This window comes from Stenella coeruleoalba (assembly GCF_951394435.1).
Source record: "Stenella coeruleoalba genome assembly, chromosome: 13".
NCBI lineage: Eukaryota > Metazoa > Chordata > Mammalia > Artiodactyla > Delphinidae > Stenella > Stenella coeruleoalba.
The window spans coordinates 31,370,336-31,387,685 of record NC_137159.1 but is presented as its reverse complement, the minus strand read 5'-3'; the positions used below and the strand labels follow the sequence as shown (position 1 = coordinate 31,387,685).

The window sequence follows — 17,350 nt, the reverse complement described above, 5'->3', positions numbered from 1 at the left end:
CAACAAATGCCAGAATCAGGATGCTAGATGGAGGGGTTTAGGGAGACCTAAGCCCATAGACTGGTAATGAAGGAGGTCAGGAGAAAGGAGTGCAGTGTAGTTGGGTCAAGTACAGGAGTTCAGGAGCTAAGTCTCTGGATTTGGCTGCCTGTAACTTTTTATGTGGATATTTACAATAGTGAATGGGGTATGGTGGAGAGTCCCAAATGCCAGACAGCAGTGCAGATAGTAAATCCAGCAAATGGTGGGGAGCCATCGTGTATCCTGAGCAGGGGAGGGACACTGTGAGAGTTTGTTGTTTTAGAAAAATGAATCTAGCAAGACGTTGGAAAGACCAATTAGGAAGTGAGACTACTACTTAGCAGACTTTAAGTTGTCTAAGAAGAAACGCTGAACTGGAGTGGTTGTCATAGGAATTAAAAAGAGGGGACAGATACAAAAAGGGTTTTAGAGCTAGATTTTGCATGACTTGACAGGAAATCTGAATGTGAAGGAAGAGAGCAGGTAAAATAATCAAAGCTATTTTGAGGGTTCAAGCCTGACAGACCGGAAGAGTGGTGATGCCTTTCACAGAAACTGGTTAAAAAAGCAAAAGGCAATGAACCTTCTCCCACCAGCTGAGAGTTCTCCTGGAAAAAGGATGGTTGTATCTATTACCCTCTTTCTTTTTTTTTCCCCCCCGAGAGAACAGAGTAGGTCACTAAGTTATGTAAACTTAAAACTCTATAGCGGGCTTCCCTGATGGCGCAGTGGCTGGGAGTCCACCTGCTAATGTGGGGGACACGGGTTTGAGCCCTGGTCTGGGAAGATCCCACATGCCGCAGAGCAACTAAGCCGGCGAGCCACAACTACCGAGCCCACGTGCCATAACTGCTGAAGCCCGTGCGCCTAGAGCCCATGCTCCGTAACAAGAGAAGCCACTGCAGTGAGAAGCCCGTGCACCGCAACAAAGAGTAGCCCCTGCTTGCCACAACTAGAGAAAGCCCGCACACAGCAACGAAGACCCAATGCAGCCATAAATAAAAATACCCCAAAAAACAAAAAAAACCTCTATAGCTTCCTCCGTACACCTCACATTTTTCTAGATCTCTAATTTTGCAAAGAATAACTCGTAAATCTATACATTTTTTGATTTCTTCCTGAAATATTTCAATAGACTCTCCTATAACTCATCACATCTTCCCATACAGTATATGGGAAAATGGAAAACTCACCCAGCATACATGAACATCCAGCTGTGAAAGTCGCCTGTAAAAGCTGCTGCAAGAAACAGGCAAACAAAATTTAAGATATTTTAAATTTGTAATTCAGGGACTTCCCTCATGGTCCAGTGGTTAAGAATCTGCCTTCCAATTCAGGGGATGCGGGTTCGATCCCTGGTCGGGGAACTAAGATCCCACATGCTGCTGGACAAATTAGCCCGCGTGCCGCAACTTCTGAGTCCATGCGCTCTAGAGCCCGCACACCACAACTAGAGAGAAGCCCATGCACCACAATGAAGAGCCCTCGCACCACAACAGTAGATCCCACATGCCTCAACAAAGATCCTGCATGCTGCAGCTAAGACCCGACACAGCCAAATAAATTTTTTAAAAAGAGCAAAGATAATCTTTTAAAAATATTTTTTTAAAAACTGTAACTCATAGTGAAAAGTTTTGGTAGGATATTGCATCATGGGAATTCATGGGCAGTTATAAAAAGTTTCCTGATCAGAGATCAGGAAAGAGAGCTTAGAAAAGAAAAACACAAATACAGATCTTAAAACGCAGTGGATACAATGAGCAGCCAATTTAAACCCTGTGAAGTGCCAAATCATGAATTAAAAGACAGGTTTGAACTGTTTTGAAACTCAGAGGAGATGATAAAGAGATAAAAGTGAGGAGAGAAAGGCAAGAACGTGGAAGATAAATATGGGCGATCTAAAGAGGGAAAGTACAATGATCACTCACATTCATAGATAAGGAAACTAATGCTCAGAGAAGTTAACTCTTTCATTTAGTGGCACATATATACAATGGAATATTACTCAGCCATAAAAAGAAACGAAATTGGGTTATTTGTAGTGAGGTGGATGGACCTAGAGTCTGTCATACAGAGTGAAGTAAGTCAGAAAGAGAAAAACAAATACCGTATGCTAACACATAAATAAGGAATCTAAAAAAAAAAAAAAGGTTCTGAAGAACCTAGGGGCAGGACAGAAATGAAGACGCAGATATAGAGAATAGACTTGAGGACATGGGGAGGGGGAAGGGTAAGCTGGGATGAAGTGAGAGAGTGTCATGGACATATATACACTACCAAATGTAAAATAGATAGCTAGTGGGAAGCAGCTGCACAGCACAGGGAGATCAGCTCGGTGCTTTGCGACCACCTAGAGGGTTGGGATAGGGAGGGTGGGAGGGAGGCTCAAGAGGGAGGGGATATGGGGATGTATGTATATGTATAGCTGATTCACTTTGTTATACAGCAGAAACTAACACACCATTGTAAAGCAACTATACTCCAGTAAAGATGTTAAAAAAAAAAATAGCTAATGAAAGGAGAGACCGAGACTCTAATCTAGTGTCTGTTTTCCCACCAAAATAGACAAACCCTCTGAACAAGAACTTCTTTTCTTAGAAAGCTCTCTGCGTGTGTTTGGGTTACACCAGTGTCCGCAGAGGAACCCATTGTCTCATTCCTCTCTCAAATCACACTCACTCCCTGTCTCCGCTCCTCACCAGGCACGGATGAAGACGCCATCATCAACGTCCTGGCCTATCGCAACACGGCCCAGCGGCAGGAAATCAGGACGGCCTACAAGACCACCATCGGCAGGGTAGGTAGCAGCTCTCTGGCTTGACAAGAGACCTGTCAGCAGTAAGGGAGCAGGGGCCCCTTCCTTCTTGAATCCTGAAGTAGTGGCCCTTGGTTTTTAAAAGATGGATCCTTTGCCTTGTGTAAAGATGTTCTTGGAAAAAACAAAAAACACTTTCAACACGATCAAGAGTTCCTCCACTGTCCATAGCCAGAAGTGATTTCAGGGAGCTCTTGATTCACAAAATTCAAGGCTAAGTTTAGTCTCTTCCCCCACAAGTCCTTTCAGGGACTTGGTTGTGGAATGGACTCAGCCCCCTACCCTTTGGAGCACTGGGCAGGGCACAGATTTCAGTGTTGCTTCCCTTGGCCTTTCCTTTAGGCCACGTGCTAATGAAGATCCTCCAAACTGACTAAAATGTTTAAATCCAGTTTGTTCTAAACAGGCTCTCCGAGGATTTAGGGTCTATCCAACTCTTCTACATAAACCCCTTTGTAGTATATATTCATTCCTTTGAATGATCCTTAATTGAGAGCCACCCCCTCCAGTTCTAGAATGGGGCTGTGTGTGTGTGTGTGTGTGTGTGTGTGTGTGTGTGTGTGTGTGTATTTTAGTGGCTTATGCATTCAAAGGCGGTTCACTCACCACGTTTTCCCCTTCCTCTCTGAATTCCACACCCCTGAGCAACCCTGTCTCAGTCTCGTTTTCAACAGCTTACTTACCAGGGTCATTGACCCAATCTTTCCACATCACTGGAAGCCCATCTGTGTGATTAGAGAATCTTTTTATTGAGGTAATGTTATCAATGAGTGCTTCCAGGTCTCAGAGCGCTGTTAACTCCATGATAAGTATTTCTATTCTTGGATAATTTTATAAAAGCTAGTCAGACGGGCTGCCTCTCAAAGGCAGGCATTAAGCTGCTGGGTGGGGCACGGCTGGCTCAGCTCTTCCCGGGAGCATCTATATGCAAACCTTGGCTGGGCACCAATGGGATTCCTCCCTCAGATTGCTCAGAGTACCTTCTGGGCATTTTAAGCTCTTCTCCATCCCCAAGGAAATTTAATGAACATGCATGAGATGTGTGAGCTAGAGACAAAGTGTTGCCACACATTTGGGGTTGATTATTCAGCTTCAGAACTAAGCTGATCTGACAGCAGTTTGTTTAGATGACCAACCTTAATGGAGTGACTGAACGCTAATTTATTTGTTCATTCATCTATTTGATACGTGTGGATGTAACATAAAAATATGCACAATAGACTGAAATATAGTGTTGCAGACTCAGGTTTGTGAGAATCTGAGATCGGAACTTGAAACCAAATCAACTCCCTATCGGTTGATCTTAAGCAGGTTCTTAAATTCTCTGACCTGTTCTAGGAGGAAATGTGACTAAATGTCTTTAGGAATTGGTCCTTTGGACTCCCTCTTGCGAGAACACCAGAATCACAATTAGCTGCTGGACAGTCATCGACAGGAAGACACTGGAACTCACCAAAAGAAATACCCCACATCCAAAGACAAAGGAGAAGCCACAATGAAACGGTAGGAGGGGCGCAATCACAGTAAAATCAAATCCCATAACTGCTGGGGGTGACTCACCGACTGGAGAACACTTATACCACAGAAGTCCACCCACTGGAGTGAAGGTTCTGAGCCCCACGTCACGCTTCCCAACCTGGGGGTCCGGCAACGGGAGGAGGAATTCCTAGAGAATCAGACTTTGAAGCCTAGTGGGAATTGATTGCAGGACTTCAGCAGGACTGGGGGAAACAGAGTCTCAACTCTTGGAGGGCACACACAAAGTAGTGTGCACATCAGGACCCAGGGGAAGGAGCAGTGACCCAAGGGGAGACTGAACCAGACATACCTGCTAGTGTTGGAGGGTCTCCTGCAGAGGCCGGGGGTGGCTGTGGCTCACCGTGGGGACAAGGACACTGGCAGCAGAAGTTCTTGGAAGTACTCCTTGGCATGAGCCCTCCCAGAGTCCGCCATTACCCCCAAAGAGCCCAGGTAGGCTCCAGTGTTCGGTTGCCTCAGGCCAAACAACCAACAGGGAGGGAACCCAGGCCCACCCATCAACAGTCAAGGGGATTAAAGTTTTACTGAGCTCTGCCCACCAGAGCAACAGTCAGCTCTACCCACCACCAGTCCCTCCCATCAGGAAACTTGCACAAGCCTCTTAGATAGCCTCATCCACCAGAGGGCAGACAGCAGAAGCAAGAAGAAATACAATCGTGCAGCCTGTGGAACAAAAACCACATTCACAGAAAGATAGACAAGATGAAAAGGCAGAGGGCTATGTACCAGATGAAGGAACAAGATAAAACCCCAGAAAAACAACTAAATGAAGTGGAGATAGGCAACCTTCCAGAAAAAGAATTCAGAATATTGATAGTGAAGATGATCCCAGGACCTCGGAAAAAGAATGGAGGCAAAGATCAAGAAGATGCCAGAAATGTTTAACAGAGATCTTTTTTCATCCACCTCCTAGAGTAATGGAAATAAAAACAAAAATAAACAAATGGGACCTAATGAAACTTCAGAGCTTTTGCACAACAAAGGAAACCATAAACAAGACGAAAAGACTACCCTCAGAATGGGAGAAAATATTTGCAAACGAATCAACTGACAAAGGATTAATCTCTAAAATATAGAAACAGCTCATGCAGCTCAATATTAGAAAAACAAACAACCTAATCCAAAAATGGGCAGAAGACCTAAATAGACTTTTCTCCAAAGAAGACGTACAGATAGCCAAGAAGCACATGAAAAGCTGCTCAACATCACTAATTATTAGAGGAATGCAAATCAGAACTACAATGAGGTATCACCTCACACCAGTTAGAATGGGCATCATCAGAAAATCTACAAACAACAAATGCTGGAGAGGGTGTGGAGAAAAGGGAACCCTCTTGCACTGTTGGTTGGAATGTAAATTCATATAGCCACTATGGAGAACAGTATGGAGGTTCCTTAAAAGACTAAAAATAGAATTACCATATGACCCAGCAATCCCACTACTGGGCACATACCCAGAGAAAACCATGATTCAGAAAGACACATGCACTCCAATGTTCATTGCAGCACTATTTACAATAGCCAGGTCATGGAAGCAACCTAAATGCCCATCGACAGATGAATGGTTAAAGAAGATGTGGGGTACATATATTCAATGGAATGTTAATCAGCCATTAAAAGGAACGAAACTGGGTCATTTGTAGAGACGTGGATGGATCTAGAGACTGTCGTACAGAGTGAAGTAAGTCAGAAAGAAAAAACAAATATCGTATATTAACGCATGTATGTGGAACATAGAAAAATGGTACAGATGAACCGGTTTGCAGAGTAGAATTTGAGACACAGATGTAGAGAAGAAACGTATGGACACCAATGGGGGAAAACTGTGGGGGGTTGGGGATGGTGGTGTGCTGAATTGGGCGATTGGGATTGACATGTATACACTGATGTGTATAAAATTGATGACTAGTAACCTGCTGTATAAAAAAAGAAAAATGCGGTTGATATAATTCCATTTTTGTGGGTTAAAAAAATGTCTAGTAAAAACTCATGGAGCTGTTTACACACACAAAAAAAAGAAATTGGTCCTTTGTCCAAATAATTGCATTTCTTTTTAATCATTGAGCGTTAAGAAATAATCATGAATGATCACAAGGATGCAGCTAAATGCTTGTTTAGAAGAATAGTAGAAAAATAGAACGGGGGTCTTATTAAAGAAATTATATTGCCTCTACATATGGAAATTTCTGCAGCTGTTAAAAATGTTGTAGGTAAATATTGACTTGGAAATACATTCAGGGTATATTGTTAAGTGAGCGAATACACTGATGTTGGAACCCCTTTACACTCTTAAATTATTGAGGACCTTTCTGTTTTTGTGGGTTACATCTATTGATGTTAACCATTTTAAAAATTAAAACTTAATTTAAATTAAGGACATTTAAAAATAGGTATTTGTTAACTTATTTAAAAATCTATAAAAACATATTACATGTTAACATAAATAACGATTTTAGGAAAAAATAGCTTTATATTCCAAAAGAGAAAAAATTAGTGAGAGGATTGGCATTCTTTTAATATTTTGCAAATCTCTTTAATGTCTGCTTAATGGAATACCCTGGATTCTCATATCTGCTTCTGCTTTCAGCTTGTTGCGATATGTGGTTTTGGTTGAAGTAGGAAGGAAATCTGGTCTTGTACAGATAGGTAGTTGGGAAAGGGAGGAATATTTTATTATTATTATTATTTTTTTTTTTTGCAATACGCGGGCCTCTCACTGTTGTGGCCTCTCCCGTCGCGGAGCACAGGCTCCGGACGCGCAGGCCCAGCGGCCATGGCTCACGGGCCCAGTTGCTCCGCGGCATGTGGAATCCTCCCGGACCGGGGCACGAACCCGTATCCCCTGCATCGGCAGGCGAACTCTCAACCACTGCGCCACTAGGGAAGCCCGGGAGGAGTATTTTAATAGCCTTTTCGCATAACTGTAGATCTGTAGACATACCGAGTAGCCTTTGGAAAGCTTCCCTGGACAACTGTGAGAGGATGAGCGTGTAAAGTCAGATCCCACGTCTTAGTGTTATTACGAAGTTGGTTTTGTGCACACCAGCCCCTGAAAGGGTCTTGGAGCCCCCAGCCGTCCCTGGACCCCTCTGAGGGTGGCTGGTTTCCGTTACTGTAGCAGTTAAGCAGCGTGCTTTCTTGTGTCCCAGGACCTGATGGACGACTTGAAGTCAGAACTGAGTGGCAACTTCGAGCAGGTGATCTTGGGGATGATGACGCCCACGGTGCTGTACGACGTGCAGGAGCTGCGAAAGGCCTTGAAGGTTCGTGGTCCTCCCCTCCTGCTCTCGGTGCTGTTTGTGTAAATGCTGGCTGCTGGCGGGCTTTCTCAAGAATCAGTGATAGAGGCCTCCTGAGAGTGGGGAGGAGGAGATATAGGAGAAAGATTTTCCTGCATTTATGACAACTTGAAAACATGACATTGCATTCTAGCCACAGTAATTTAAAAGTTGTCTCTCCAGAGGTTAAGGAATCATTTGTTCTTTCCTGTGGCTCACTGGGGACTGATTAAACTTGTGCTTTTGGTGCAGCTCCAGAAGCTTTCTTGCTGTATTAGCTACTTTTGAGATATGAAACTTCTGACTGACATCTTGGGGGCCTCTCGGTCTGCTCAGAACTGGTAAAGTGTTCTCAGCTGGATGCTGGATCCACCGTGCCCTACCCCAGGGTCTGCCGATTGTTAATGACCAAGTATGAAATTCAAATACAACTACCCTCCTCCACCATGTCAGTAAATACTCAGCCTCGTGGAAGGTTCTGGGCTAGTCTCTGGAAAAACAAAGAGATAACAGCCTTTGCCAGAAGATTCTGCCCTGCAAAGGAAAAGTACAGGAGAGGGCAAGGAAAGACAGCCCCCAGAGGGCAGAAACTGTCCCTAACCAGCACATAGAAACAGCCTATAAATGTATGTTATGACTAATAATGATTGTAGTAAACATGTTGGAATTTGGGTCGGATAGTTAAAAAGGAGCAAATCCTGTTGCTAGAACTTGGTGAGTTGTTTTTATTCTCTGCAGATTCCTGGTTGTATTCCTCCTGTGTGTGGGACTCAACTTGGTAAACTGACTCATAGCCCTCTCCTCTGGGTTTTGCATTTAGGGCGCAGGCACGGATGAGGGCTGCCTGATTGAGATCCTGGCCTCCCGGATGCCCGAGGAGATCCGGCGCATAAACCAGACCTACCAGCTGCGTATGTAGCATCCTCAGTGGCCCTGGCTGAGGCCCTGTTCTCTGAGACCTAGAGTAACAGCAGGTGGTTACCCACTGAAACACTGACCATGAGGGATCCTCAGTTCCAAGCTCTGCCTTCAGGCAGATCCCTGTCTACACAAATGACTGTTGGCTTTTCAAGACTTCTCAGATGCACCTGCCACTCTACTTAGGCTACCCAGGGTTTTATTACCCTGAAAGCTGGAAAGGGGTTCCTTATTATCAAGCAGAGAATCAAAGGTGCTTGTTCAAAAGTGGTGGTGCCATTGAATCTTAGCATTCCAGGGAATGGCCTGGAGGAGCAGTCTTGCCCAACTTCTTACCTTCAGACTGGACTATAGGTCCTGCAGCCACCTCAGAGGGATAACCACTTGCTCCCCTCTTAAGAATCTCCAGAGGGCTTCCCTGGTGGCGCAGTGGTTGAGAGTCCGCCTGCCGATGCAGGGGACACGGGTTCGTGCCCCGGTCCGGGAGGATCCCACATGCCGCGGAGCGGCTGGGCCCGTGAGCCATGGCCGCTGAGCCTGCGCATCCGGAGCCTGTGCTCCGCAACGGGAGAGGCCACAACAGTGAGAGGCCCGCGTACCACAAAAAAAAAAAAAAAATTCTCCAGAGAACAATACATCAATACATGCCTTTAAAAGATGCCTACCTTTCTACCCTAAGAATATAATAAAAATGCACAAAGGTTTAGATCACACAGTGTTGCTTATATTAGCTTAAAATGTCCAACAGGTTGGCTAAACAAAATATGGTACACACACACAATGTAGTCATCAAAACGTATATTGAAGGATATTATTAACTTACAATAAGTGGTATGGTGTATGGATAAGTGAAAAGGACAAATCATAAAATGGGATGCTATGATCCCGTTTTTCAAAGAAAGAAAAAGAATATGTGTGTATGGGGGGAAATGAGGAAGGATATTCACCACAATGTTATCAATGATTATTATTTCTGGGTGATTAGATTCATGATGAGGTTTTCTTTTCCTCCCTTCATTTTACTTAGTTGTTTTTTCCTAAGTTTTCTGTAATAAACACATACACTTTGGTAGAAAGAAAACAAAACAATAAGAGTTTTTTGGTAAGTGTTCAGATCTGGAGATTCTAAACCTCGGGAGTCTGGTTCTAGCGCTGGCTCCCCACGTCTGCCGCATACAGGACTTCTCCCTATGGACAGTCCCTGGCTTGTCCCCAAACACAGGTTCAGAAACCCCACTCTGTTTGCCTTTCCACGGGCTGCTTAGCTGCTTCTCTGCGTCACTGCCAACCATGTTCAGGACAAACCCCTGGACGGTAGGAACCACAGAGTGGGGATCACAGCCCGGCCTTCTCAACTGCTCAATTCAAGGAAAAAGAGCATCTCATTTCCCCTCTAATGACAAGCTAAACTTATCTTGACCATTTTACCAGAGTTTAGTTTTTGGAAAACTGTGTGTGGGCTGAAAAACCTCACGAGGAGCTGCTTCAGTAGACAGGTCCTGAAGAGGGTGGGAGGCTCTGGGGTGTGATGTGGTGCCGGGCAGGGTTCTTTACTCTGATGTCACTGATTTTACTCTCTTGCTAGAATATGGGCGGAGCCTTGAAGATGACATTCGCTCTGACACGTCGCTTATGTTCCAGCGCGTGCTGGTGTCTCTGTCTGCTGTGAGTCGCTCCCTCCTTTTGCGGGGGAGGGTTAGGTGTTATTGAGACACTTACTCTCTACCCACTTTTCCAGCCTTTCTCATCTTTTCACCCTCCCAAATGGGCATATTCCCCTGTGTTTTTCTTGGGTCTCTGTTATTTTATCCTCTCTCCTTTAAAGACTCTGGCTAGTCATGTAGGCCCATTTGTTCTCATTTATACATACAAGCACCGGATACATGCCAGGTGCTCTTTTTTTGTTTGTTTTAAAGTTGTTTTTTGTTTTTTGATGTGGACCATTTTTAAAGTCTTTATTGAATTTGTTACAATATTGCTTCTGTTTTATGTTTCGGGTTTTTTTTGCACGTGTGGGATCTTAGCTCCGACCAGGAATCGCACCTGCATTGGAAGGCGAAGTCTTAAGCACTGGACTGCCCCGGAAGTCCCAGGAAGAGTAATGTTATAGCGATATGTTAGATGAATTGAACCAGAGGCGGGGAGCCCAGGCAGGAAGGTTACCTCGGTATTCCAGATACCGTGAAAAAAGCAGGTCTGGGCTAGTGTGGGAGCAGGGGTGCCAGAAAAGAGAGATGGATTTGCAAGGCCTTCCTGGTGAGCTGGTGTTGGTGAGGGATGGGGCACTTTCAGGTGCTCCTCAAGCCCCCACCGTTGGCCCCAGAGTCTCTTGATTCTCCTGTCTTTCCAGCTCCTGTTTGGCAGAATTGATCAGTGTACATTTGCCAGTTAGGAAGGCATAAGTCAGCAGGGAAGACACAGGAGTGGGGGCAGGGGAGGAAGGAGTAGAGGACTGTCCCAGAGGGAGCAGTCACCAGGCCATATGTGTCCTCCTGCCCCTTCAGCTGGCAGAGACGCCCACACAACATCAGGGAGCCACACCGAGCTTGCCTTCTGATCGGTCAGCTCAGAACTGTGGGAATATCGCAAGCACGTTCAAAGACATCTGTCCTCTCTCCCTAAGCTGGACTCAGGACCCCTTCTGTCTAATTACCATGTCCTTGGGTTCCCACACACTCTGTCTTATCAGACCTCCCAAATCTTCATGGATCCTCTCTCAGTCTCTTTGGTTTGTTTTTCTCATGCTCAGGGTTTGTTTTTCTCATCCTCAGGGTGGCAGGGATGAAGGAAATTATCTGGATGATGCTCTCGTGAGACAGGATGCCCAGGTCAGTAGAACTGCAGCTTCTTTCTTCTCTTTTGCCAATAAGACAGACCCTAGTTGGTGGACACTAGCTGTGTCCTAGTTGGTGGACACACACACACACACACACACATATATATATATATATATATATATATATATATATGTATATATATATATATACCCACTCTCACCTTTTTGTGGGTTTACTAGGTGCTAGGCATTGTGTTAACTACTTTACATTTCTTCCTTACAACAGATCTGTGAAGTAGATGTTATTACTTCTGTTTTATAGATTAGGAGACAGATGCACAGATTTAAGTAACTTGTATAACATCACATAGCTGGTGGAATTGTGCTCTTTGAATCCAGATCTGTTTGATTTTTTTAAAACCATGCAATTCATATTATAAAGCTATGGTAATCAAAGCAGTACGGTATTGGCATTAAAACAGACATACAGATCAATGGAACAGAATACAAAGCTGAGAAATAAACCCATGCATTAATTTATGACAAAGGCGCCAAGAATATACAATGGGCAAAATAGTCTCTTTGATAAATTTTGTTGGGAAAACTGAAAAGCCATAAACAAAAGAATGAAAGTGGACCACTACCTTACACCATACACAAAACTTCGCTCAAAATGAATTAAAGACTTGAAAGTAAGACCTGAAACCATAAAGCTTCTAGAAGAAAACATAGGTGATAAGCTACTTGATATGGGTCTTAGCAATAATTATTTTAATCTGACACCAAAGCAAAAGCAACAGAAGCAAAAATAAACAAGTAGGACTACATCAAACTAAAAAGCTTCTGCACAGCAAAAGAAACCATCAACAAAATGAAAAAGCAACATACTAAATGAGAGAAAGTACTTGCAAATCATATATCTAATAAAGGGTTAATATCTAAAATATGTAAAGAATTCATACAACTCAATAGGAAAAACCCAAACAATGCAATTTTAAAATGGGCAGAAGATCTGAATAGACATTTTTCCAAAGGCATACAGATGGCCAACAGACACATGAAAAGATGCTCAACGTCACTAGACATCAGGGAAATGCAAATCAAAACCACAGTGAGATATCACCTCACTCCTGTCAGAATGGTTGTCATCAAAAAGACAACATGTAACGAGTGTTGGCGAGGATGTGAAGAAAAGGGAACCCACATGCACTGTTGGTGGGAATGTAAATTGGTGCAGCCACTATGGAAAACAGTATGGAGTTTCCTCAAAAAATATATAAAAATAGGACTACCTTGTGATCCAGCAATTTCACTTCTGGTATTTACCCCTCAAAAATGAAAACACTCAAAAAGATATATGCACTCCCTTGTTCATTGCAGTATTATTTACAATAGCCAAGATATGGAAGCAACCCAAGTGCCCATCAATAGATGAATGGATAAAGAAATTGTGGTGTATATGTACAATGGAATAATGCTAGTCAGCCATAAAAAAAGGATGAAATCTTACTATTTGCAACAATGTGAATGGAGGGCATTATGCTAAGTGAAATAAGTCAGAAAGAGAAAGACAAATACTGTATGATCTCACCTATGTGTGGAATCTAAACAGACAAACAACAACCAAAAAAACCAACCTCATAGATACAGAGAACAGATTGGTGGTTGCCAGAGGCAGGGGTGGAGGTGGGCAAAATGGGTGAAGGGGATCAAAAGGTAGACTTAGTTATAAAATAAGTAAGTCATAAGGATATAATGTACACCACAGCGACTGCAGTTAATAACACTGTATTGCATACTTGAAAGTTCCAAAGAGAAAAAGATCTTAAAAGTCCTCATCATAAGAAAAAAAATTTCGTAACTGTGTATGGTGCCAGATGATAACTAGACTCATTGTGATGATCATTTCTCAATACATACAAATATCAAATCATTATGTTTTACACTTGAAACTAAAATAACGTTATATGTCAGTTATACCTAAATTAAAAAAAAATACACACAACGAAAACCATGCAATTCAACAAATACTTGAGAGTTCTTCAAGGAGCACAGTTCTCCTTGGAAGTGACCAGATGAAAAGGTGCTTCCAAACAAATTTGGGCTGGGAGAAGTTGGACGGAGTAGAAGCAGTAGAACTCAGAATAGGGTTTTTCTGGATCCTCCAAGTCTTACAGAGAGGCAAGGAATTTAAGAACAACTCCAGTCAAGGCTTCAGCTCTTCTTCCAAGATGAGACAGTAGGAAAACCTGGTCAACCTTCGCTCTTTAACATACGTCAGCAGTAACGGATATATGCAAACTTTGGGTATTATAGCTGAATTTTGATGTAGGAAAGTAAATGAGTTTGAGATGAAAAGAATTATCAGAACAAGTAGAATTAGCTAGTAATTTATTATCAAAGGCAGAAATTTTAAAGTATAGAGAGGCTATTATCTAAAAGTCCAATTTTATCTATTCTTGGTATGAAAACTGCATTGAAGGAAATAGCAGGCAGTATTCAGAATTCCTACTTTAAAAAGAAATTTGTAGGATATTAATGCCACATTAAAATGCCCCTTGGAGCTTTTGTTAGAAGATGGCACATGTTTGATTCCCTTCTGAAAAACAAACAAACCAGGAAATACAAAAATAGAGAAAAATCTGCATCAACACTGGAAACTGTGGAGGAGGGCCATTAAAATGCCAGATGGGCAGCAAAGCTGGGCCAGGGATGCAGGAGAGTCATTCCTGCCCCAGAAAAGATGCTAACACACACACACACACACACACACACACACACACACACACACACACACACACACACACACACACACACACACACACACACGCCCTGCCCCCACTAGAAATGGACACAGCGGCTTCCTGCAAATGGGGAAACTCCTCAGGGAAGACTTGGGCTGTGTCTCAGGTGCCTCCACTGGACTAGCAGCATGTCCTCCTGTTTGAAATTCATCCAAATGAAAAGTGAGGAGCTCAAAGGAGAATCCACTTCACCTCGTTCTGGGGGAAAAACCAGGTCTGGATATACTGTTCATCATTTCAAGATCAAAGAGCATGAACATCACCAAATCCCAACTCAAACACTTTGTGGTCTGTGAACAAACTGGGCCACAAAGGGAGGCAAACATGGGCTCACTGTATGGAAGAGACAGATTTCAGATCGCTTTGGATCTTGACACAAATGAGAGAACGACAGATTTTAATTAAACAAGAGCCAAAAATAAAAAAGATGCAATGAGAAAATAATGGAGATGAAAATGGAGCTGGATGAAGGGCAAGCAGAGGTAAAGAGAGAGCTACATGAGTGGAGGAGAGGTGTTCTTAGGAACAAGGAAAGACAGAATCTAAATGTTTATTAGAAGCAGAAATGATCAGAAATGACATTGCAGAAAACAATCATTGTGGAAGGCAGTACTAAAAAATCTCCAGGGTTCAGAAGAAAAGGACAAAGCAATCAGAGAAGAGGAAGAATATAGAGGAGACACTGTGGAGATTAGAATCTCAACAAGAAGGGTGTGGACAAATTTGCCCTAAAATATATTTCAATATATAATAAATGTACAAATAAATTAAAGCATCTGGTCCTGGTGTAAGAATAGGGAGAAATCAATGGAATGATTAGAAAGTCTAAGAGCAGAACCAAGCCTATGTGAGAATATTCAGGAATACATACAGAATAGATGCATTTCAAGTCAGTGAAGAAAACACAGATTACTCAGTGGAGTTGGGACAATTGGCTAACCATTTGGGAAACAATAAAGTTAGATCCCAACTTTCACCTGACATCGTAATAAACTCCAAATAGATTGAAATTTTTAACATAAATAAAGCAAGCCATAAAGGTACTATAAAAATATAGTTAAATATTCTTTTTTAAATCTGGAGCTGGGAAAGGATTTTGTATGCATTTTCTTTTAAGGCAGAAACCATAAAGGAAAAGGGTTGATAGTTTGGCTAAAAAAAAAAAAAAAAAAAAAAATGCACTGTCTTAGCAAACAATACCACAAACAAAATTACAAGATCAAATGATAGAATGGGAAGAAATTTCACCTTATGTATAATAAGCTTAATATATAAAGTACATAAGTAAACTACAGTTTTGATACTATGAATAAGAATGCCCCATTTCTCAAAAAAAAATGGTCCATGTGTATTAACAGGCAACTCAAAAAAAGGAAAAATAGAAATGGCAAATACACCAAAAGATGACCAACCTCACTAGTTATTTTTTTTTAATTAACACAGAAAGATACCATCTTCTACCCATTACTAAAACTTTACTCAACTTCATTCTTACGGTATTTTACAAAAGTATCGTTCTGTGACAGATTGAAAGTTCATTCCTTGCCCACATGTTCTAGTTGCTATTGCTGTATAACAAACCACCTCAAACTCAGTGACATAAAACAGCTACCATTTTAGTACGACCGTGGATTCTGTGGGCCAATAATCCACACAAGGCACAGGTGAGATGGCTTGTCTCCTCTCTGCAATGTCAGAGGTCTTAGCTGGGAAGACTTGAGTAGCTGGAGGTGACTCAAATGGCTGGGGTTGAAGGCTCCATCACTCATGTGTCTGGTGTCTGGGCTGCAGTAACTCAAAGGCTGGGCTCATCTGGGGCTTCGAAAGGATCTCTTACATGTGGCCTCTCCAGGTGGCGTGGGCTTCCCAGATCATGGCGGCTGCATTTCAAGAGGGACCATCTGGAAAGGCAGCACTCCACGAGAACCAAAGCTGCCTGACCTTTATGACCTAGCCTCAGAAATCAGTGTCACTGCCACCATGCGTTAGTGATTGAAGCAGTCACAAGCCTGCTGAGATTCAAGTTTGAAAAACACTGAATTAGATGAACCTTTTGTGCCCTCCCAGCTTTAAAATTCCACGGTCCTATGAACTGACTCTTTAATAGTGTGGGAATTAGAGAAGGAAGTGAAGAAACAGCTGAGTAAATGGAGGTAAGCCCAAGGAATGACACAATGTATCAAGGTAGGGAATTTTGAGAAAATGAACAAGCCAGCTGCTGATTATAAATGAACAGTAGGGTTTAAAAATTTTTTTTTAATAAAATACATATAAAATTTACCATCTTAACCATTTTTAAGCATACAGTTCAGTAGTGTTAAATATATGCACATTGCTGTGCAGCCAGTCTTCAGAACTTTTTCTGAACTTGCACAACTGAAACGCTATGCCTGTTAAACAACTCATTTCCCCCTCGCCCCAGTCACTGGCAACCATCATTCTACTTTTGGGCTCCATGATTTTGATGCATCTAGGTACCTCATATAAGTAGAATTATGCAGTATTTGTCTTCTTGTGACTGATTTATTTCACTTAGCATAATGTCCTCAAGCCTCATCTCTGCTGTAGCATGTGTCAGAATTTCCTTCCTTTTTGAGACTGCCTTGTATTCTATTGTGTGTGTATATACCATGTTTTATTAATCCATTCATGTGTCAATGGACATTTGGGTTGCTTCCACCTTTTGGCTATTGTGAATAATGCTGCTTTGAATATGGGTATACAAATAACTCTTTAAAATCCTAACTTCAAGTCTTTTGGAGATATACCAAGAAGTAGTATTGCCAGATCATATGGTAATTTCATTTTACTTTTTTTGAGGAAAAGCCATGCTGTCTTCTATAGTAGCTGCATCATTTTACATTCTCACCAACATAGCACAAGGGTTCCAATTTCTCCACATACTCATTAACACTTGTTATTTTCTGTTTGTTTGTTTTAAATAGCAGCCATTGTAACGGGTGTGAGGTGTTATGAACAGTAGTTTTGATTTATCGATAATACCGTATAGTTAAAGGGAACTCCCTGGCGGTCCAGTGGTTAGGACTCCACGCTTTCACTGCTTAGGGAGTGGGTTTAATCCCTTGTCGCGGAACTAAGACCCCACAAGCTTCACAGCACAACCAAAAAAAAAAAAAAAAAAGTAATAATATAGTTAAAGTAACCAGAATCAATTTCTTATATTTCTACCAGGTTGGAA

At 42.3% G+C, this 17,350-nt stretch overlaps 1 protein-coding gene across 3 annotated transcripts in view; it reads left to right on the top strand.

Moving 5' to 3' along the window:
- Window positions 1-17,350, top strand: part of ANXA4 (annexin A4) — a 70,451-nt gene that overhangs the window by 36,763 nt on the left and 16,338 nt on the right. For all 3 annotated transcript variants that reach the window (XM_079940755.1, XM_079940754.1, XM_079940756.1), the window contains exons 4-8: window positions 2,724-2,818; window positions 7,525-7,638; window positions 8,474-8,564; window positions 10,157-10,236; window positions 11,343-11,399. In XM_079940755.1, coding sequence (XP_079796881.1) covers window positions 2,724-2,818; window positions 7,525-7,638; window positions 8,474-8,564; window positions 10,157-10,236; window positions 11,343-11,399 — 437 coding nt within the window. The remainder of the gene's footprint in view (window positions 1-2,723; window positions 2,819-7,524; window positions 7,639-8,473; window positions 8,565-10,156; window positions 10,237-11,342; window positions 11,400-17,350) is intronic.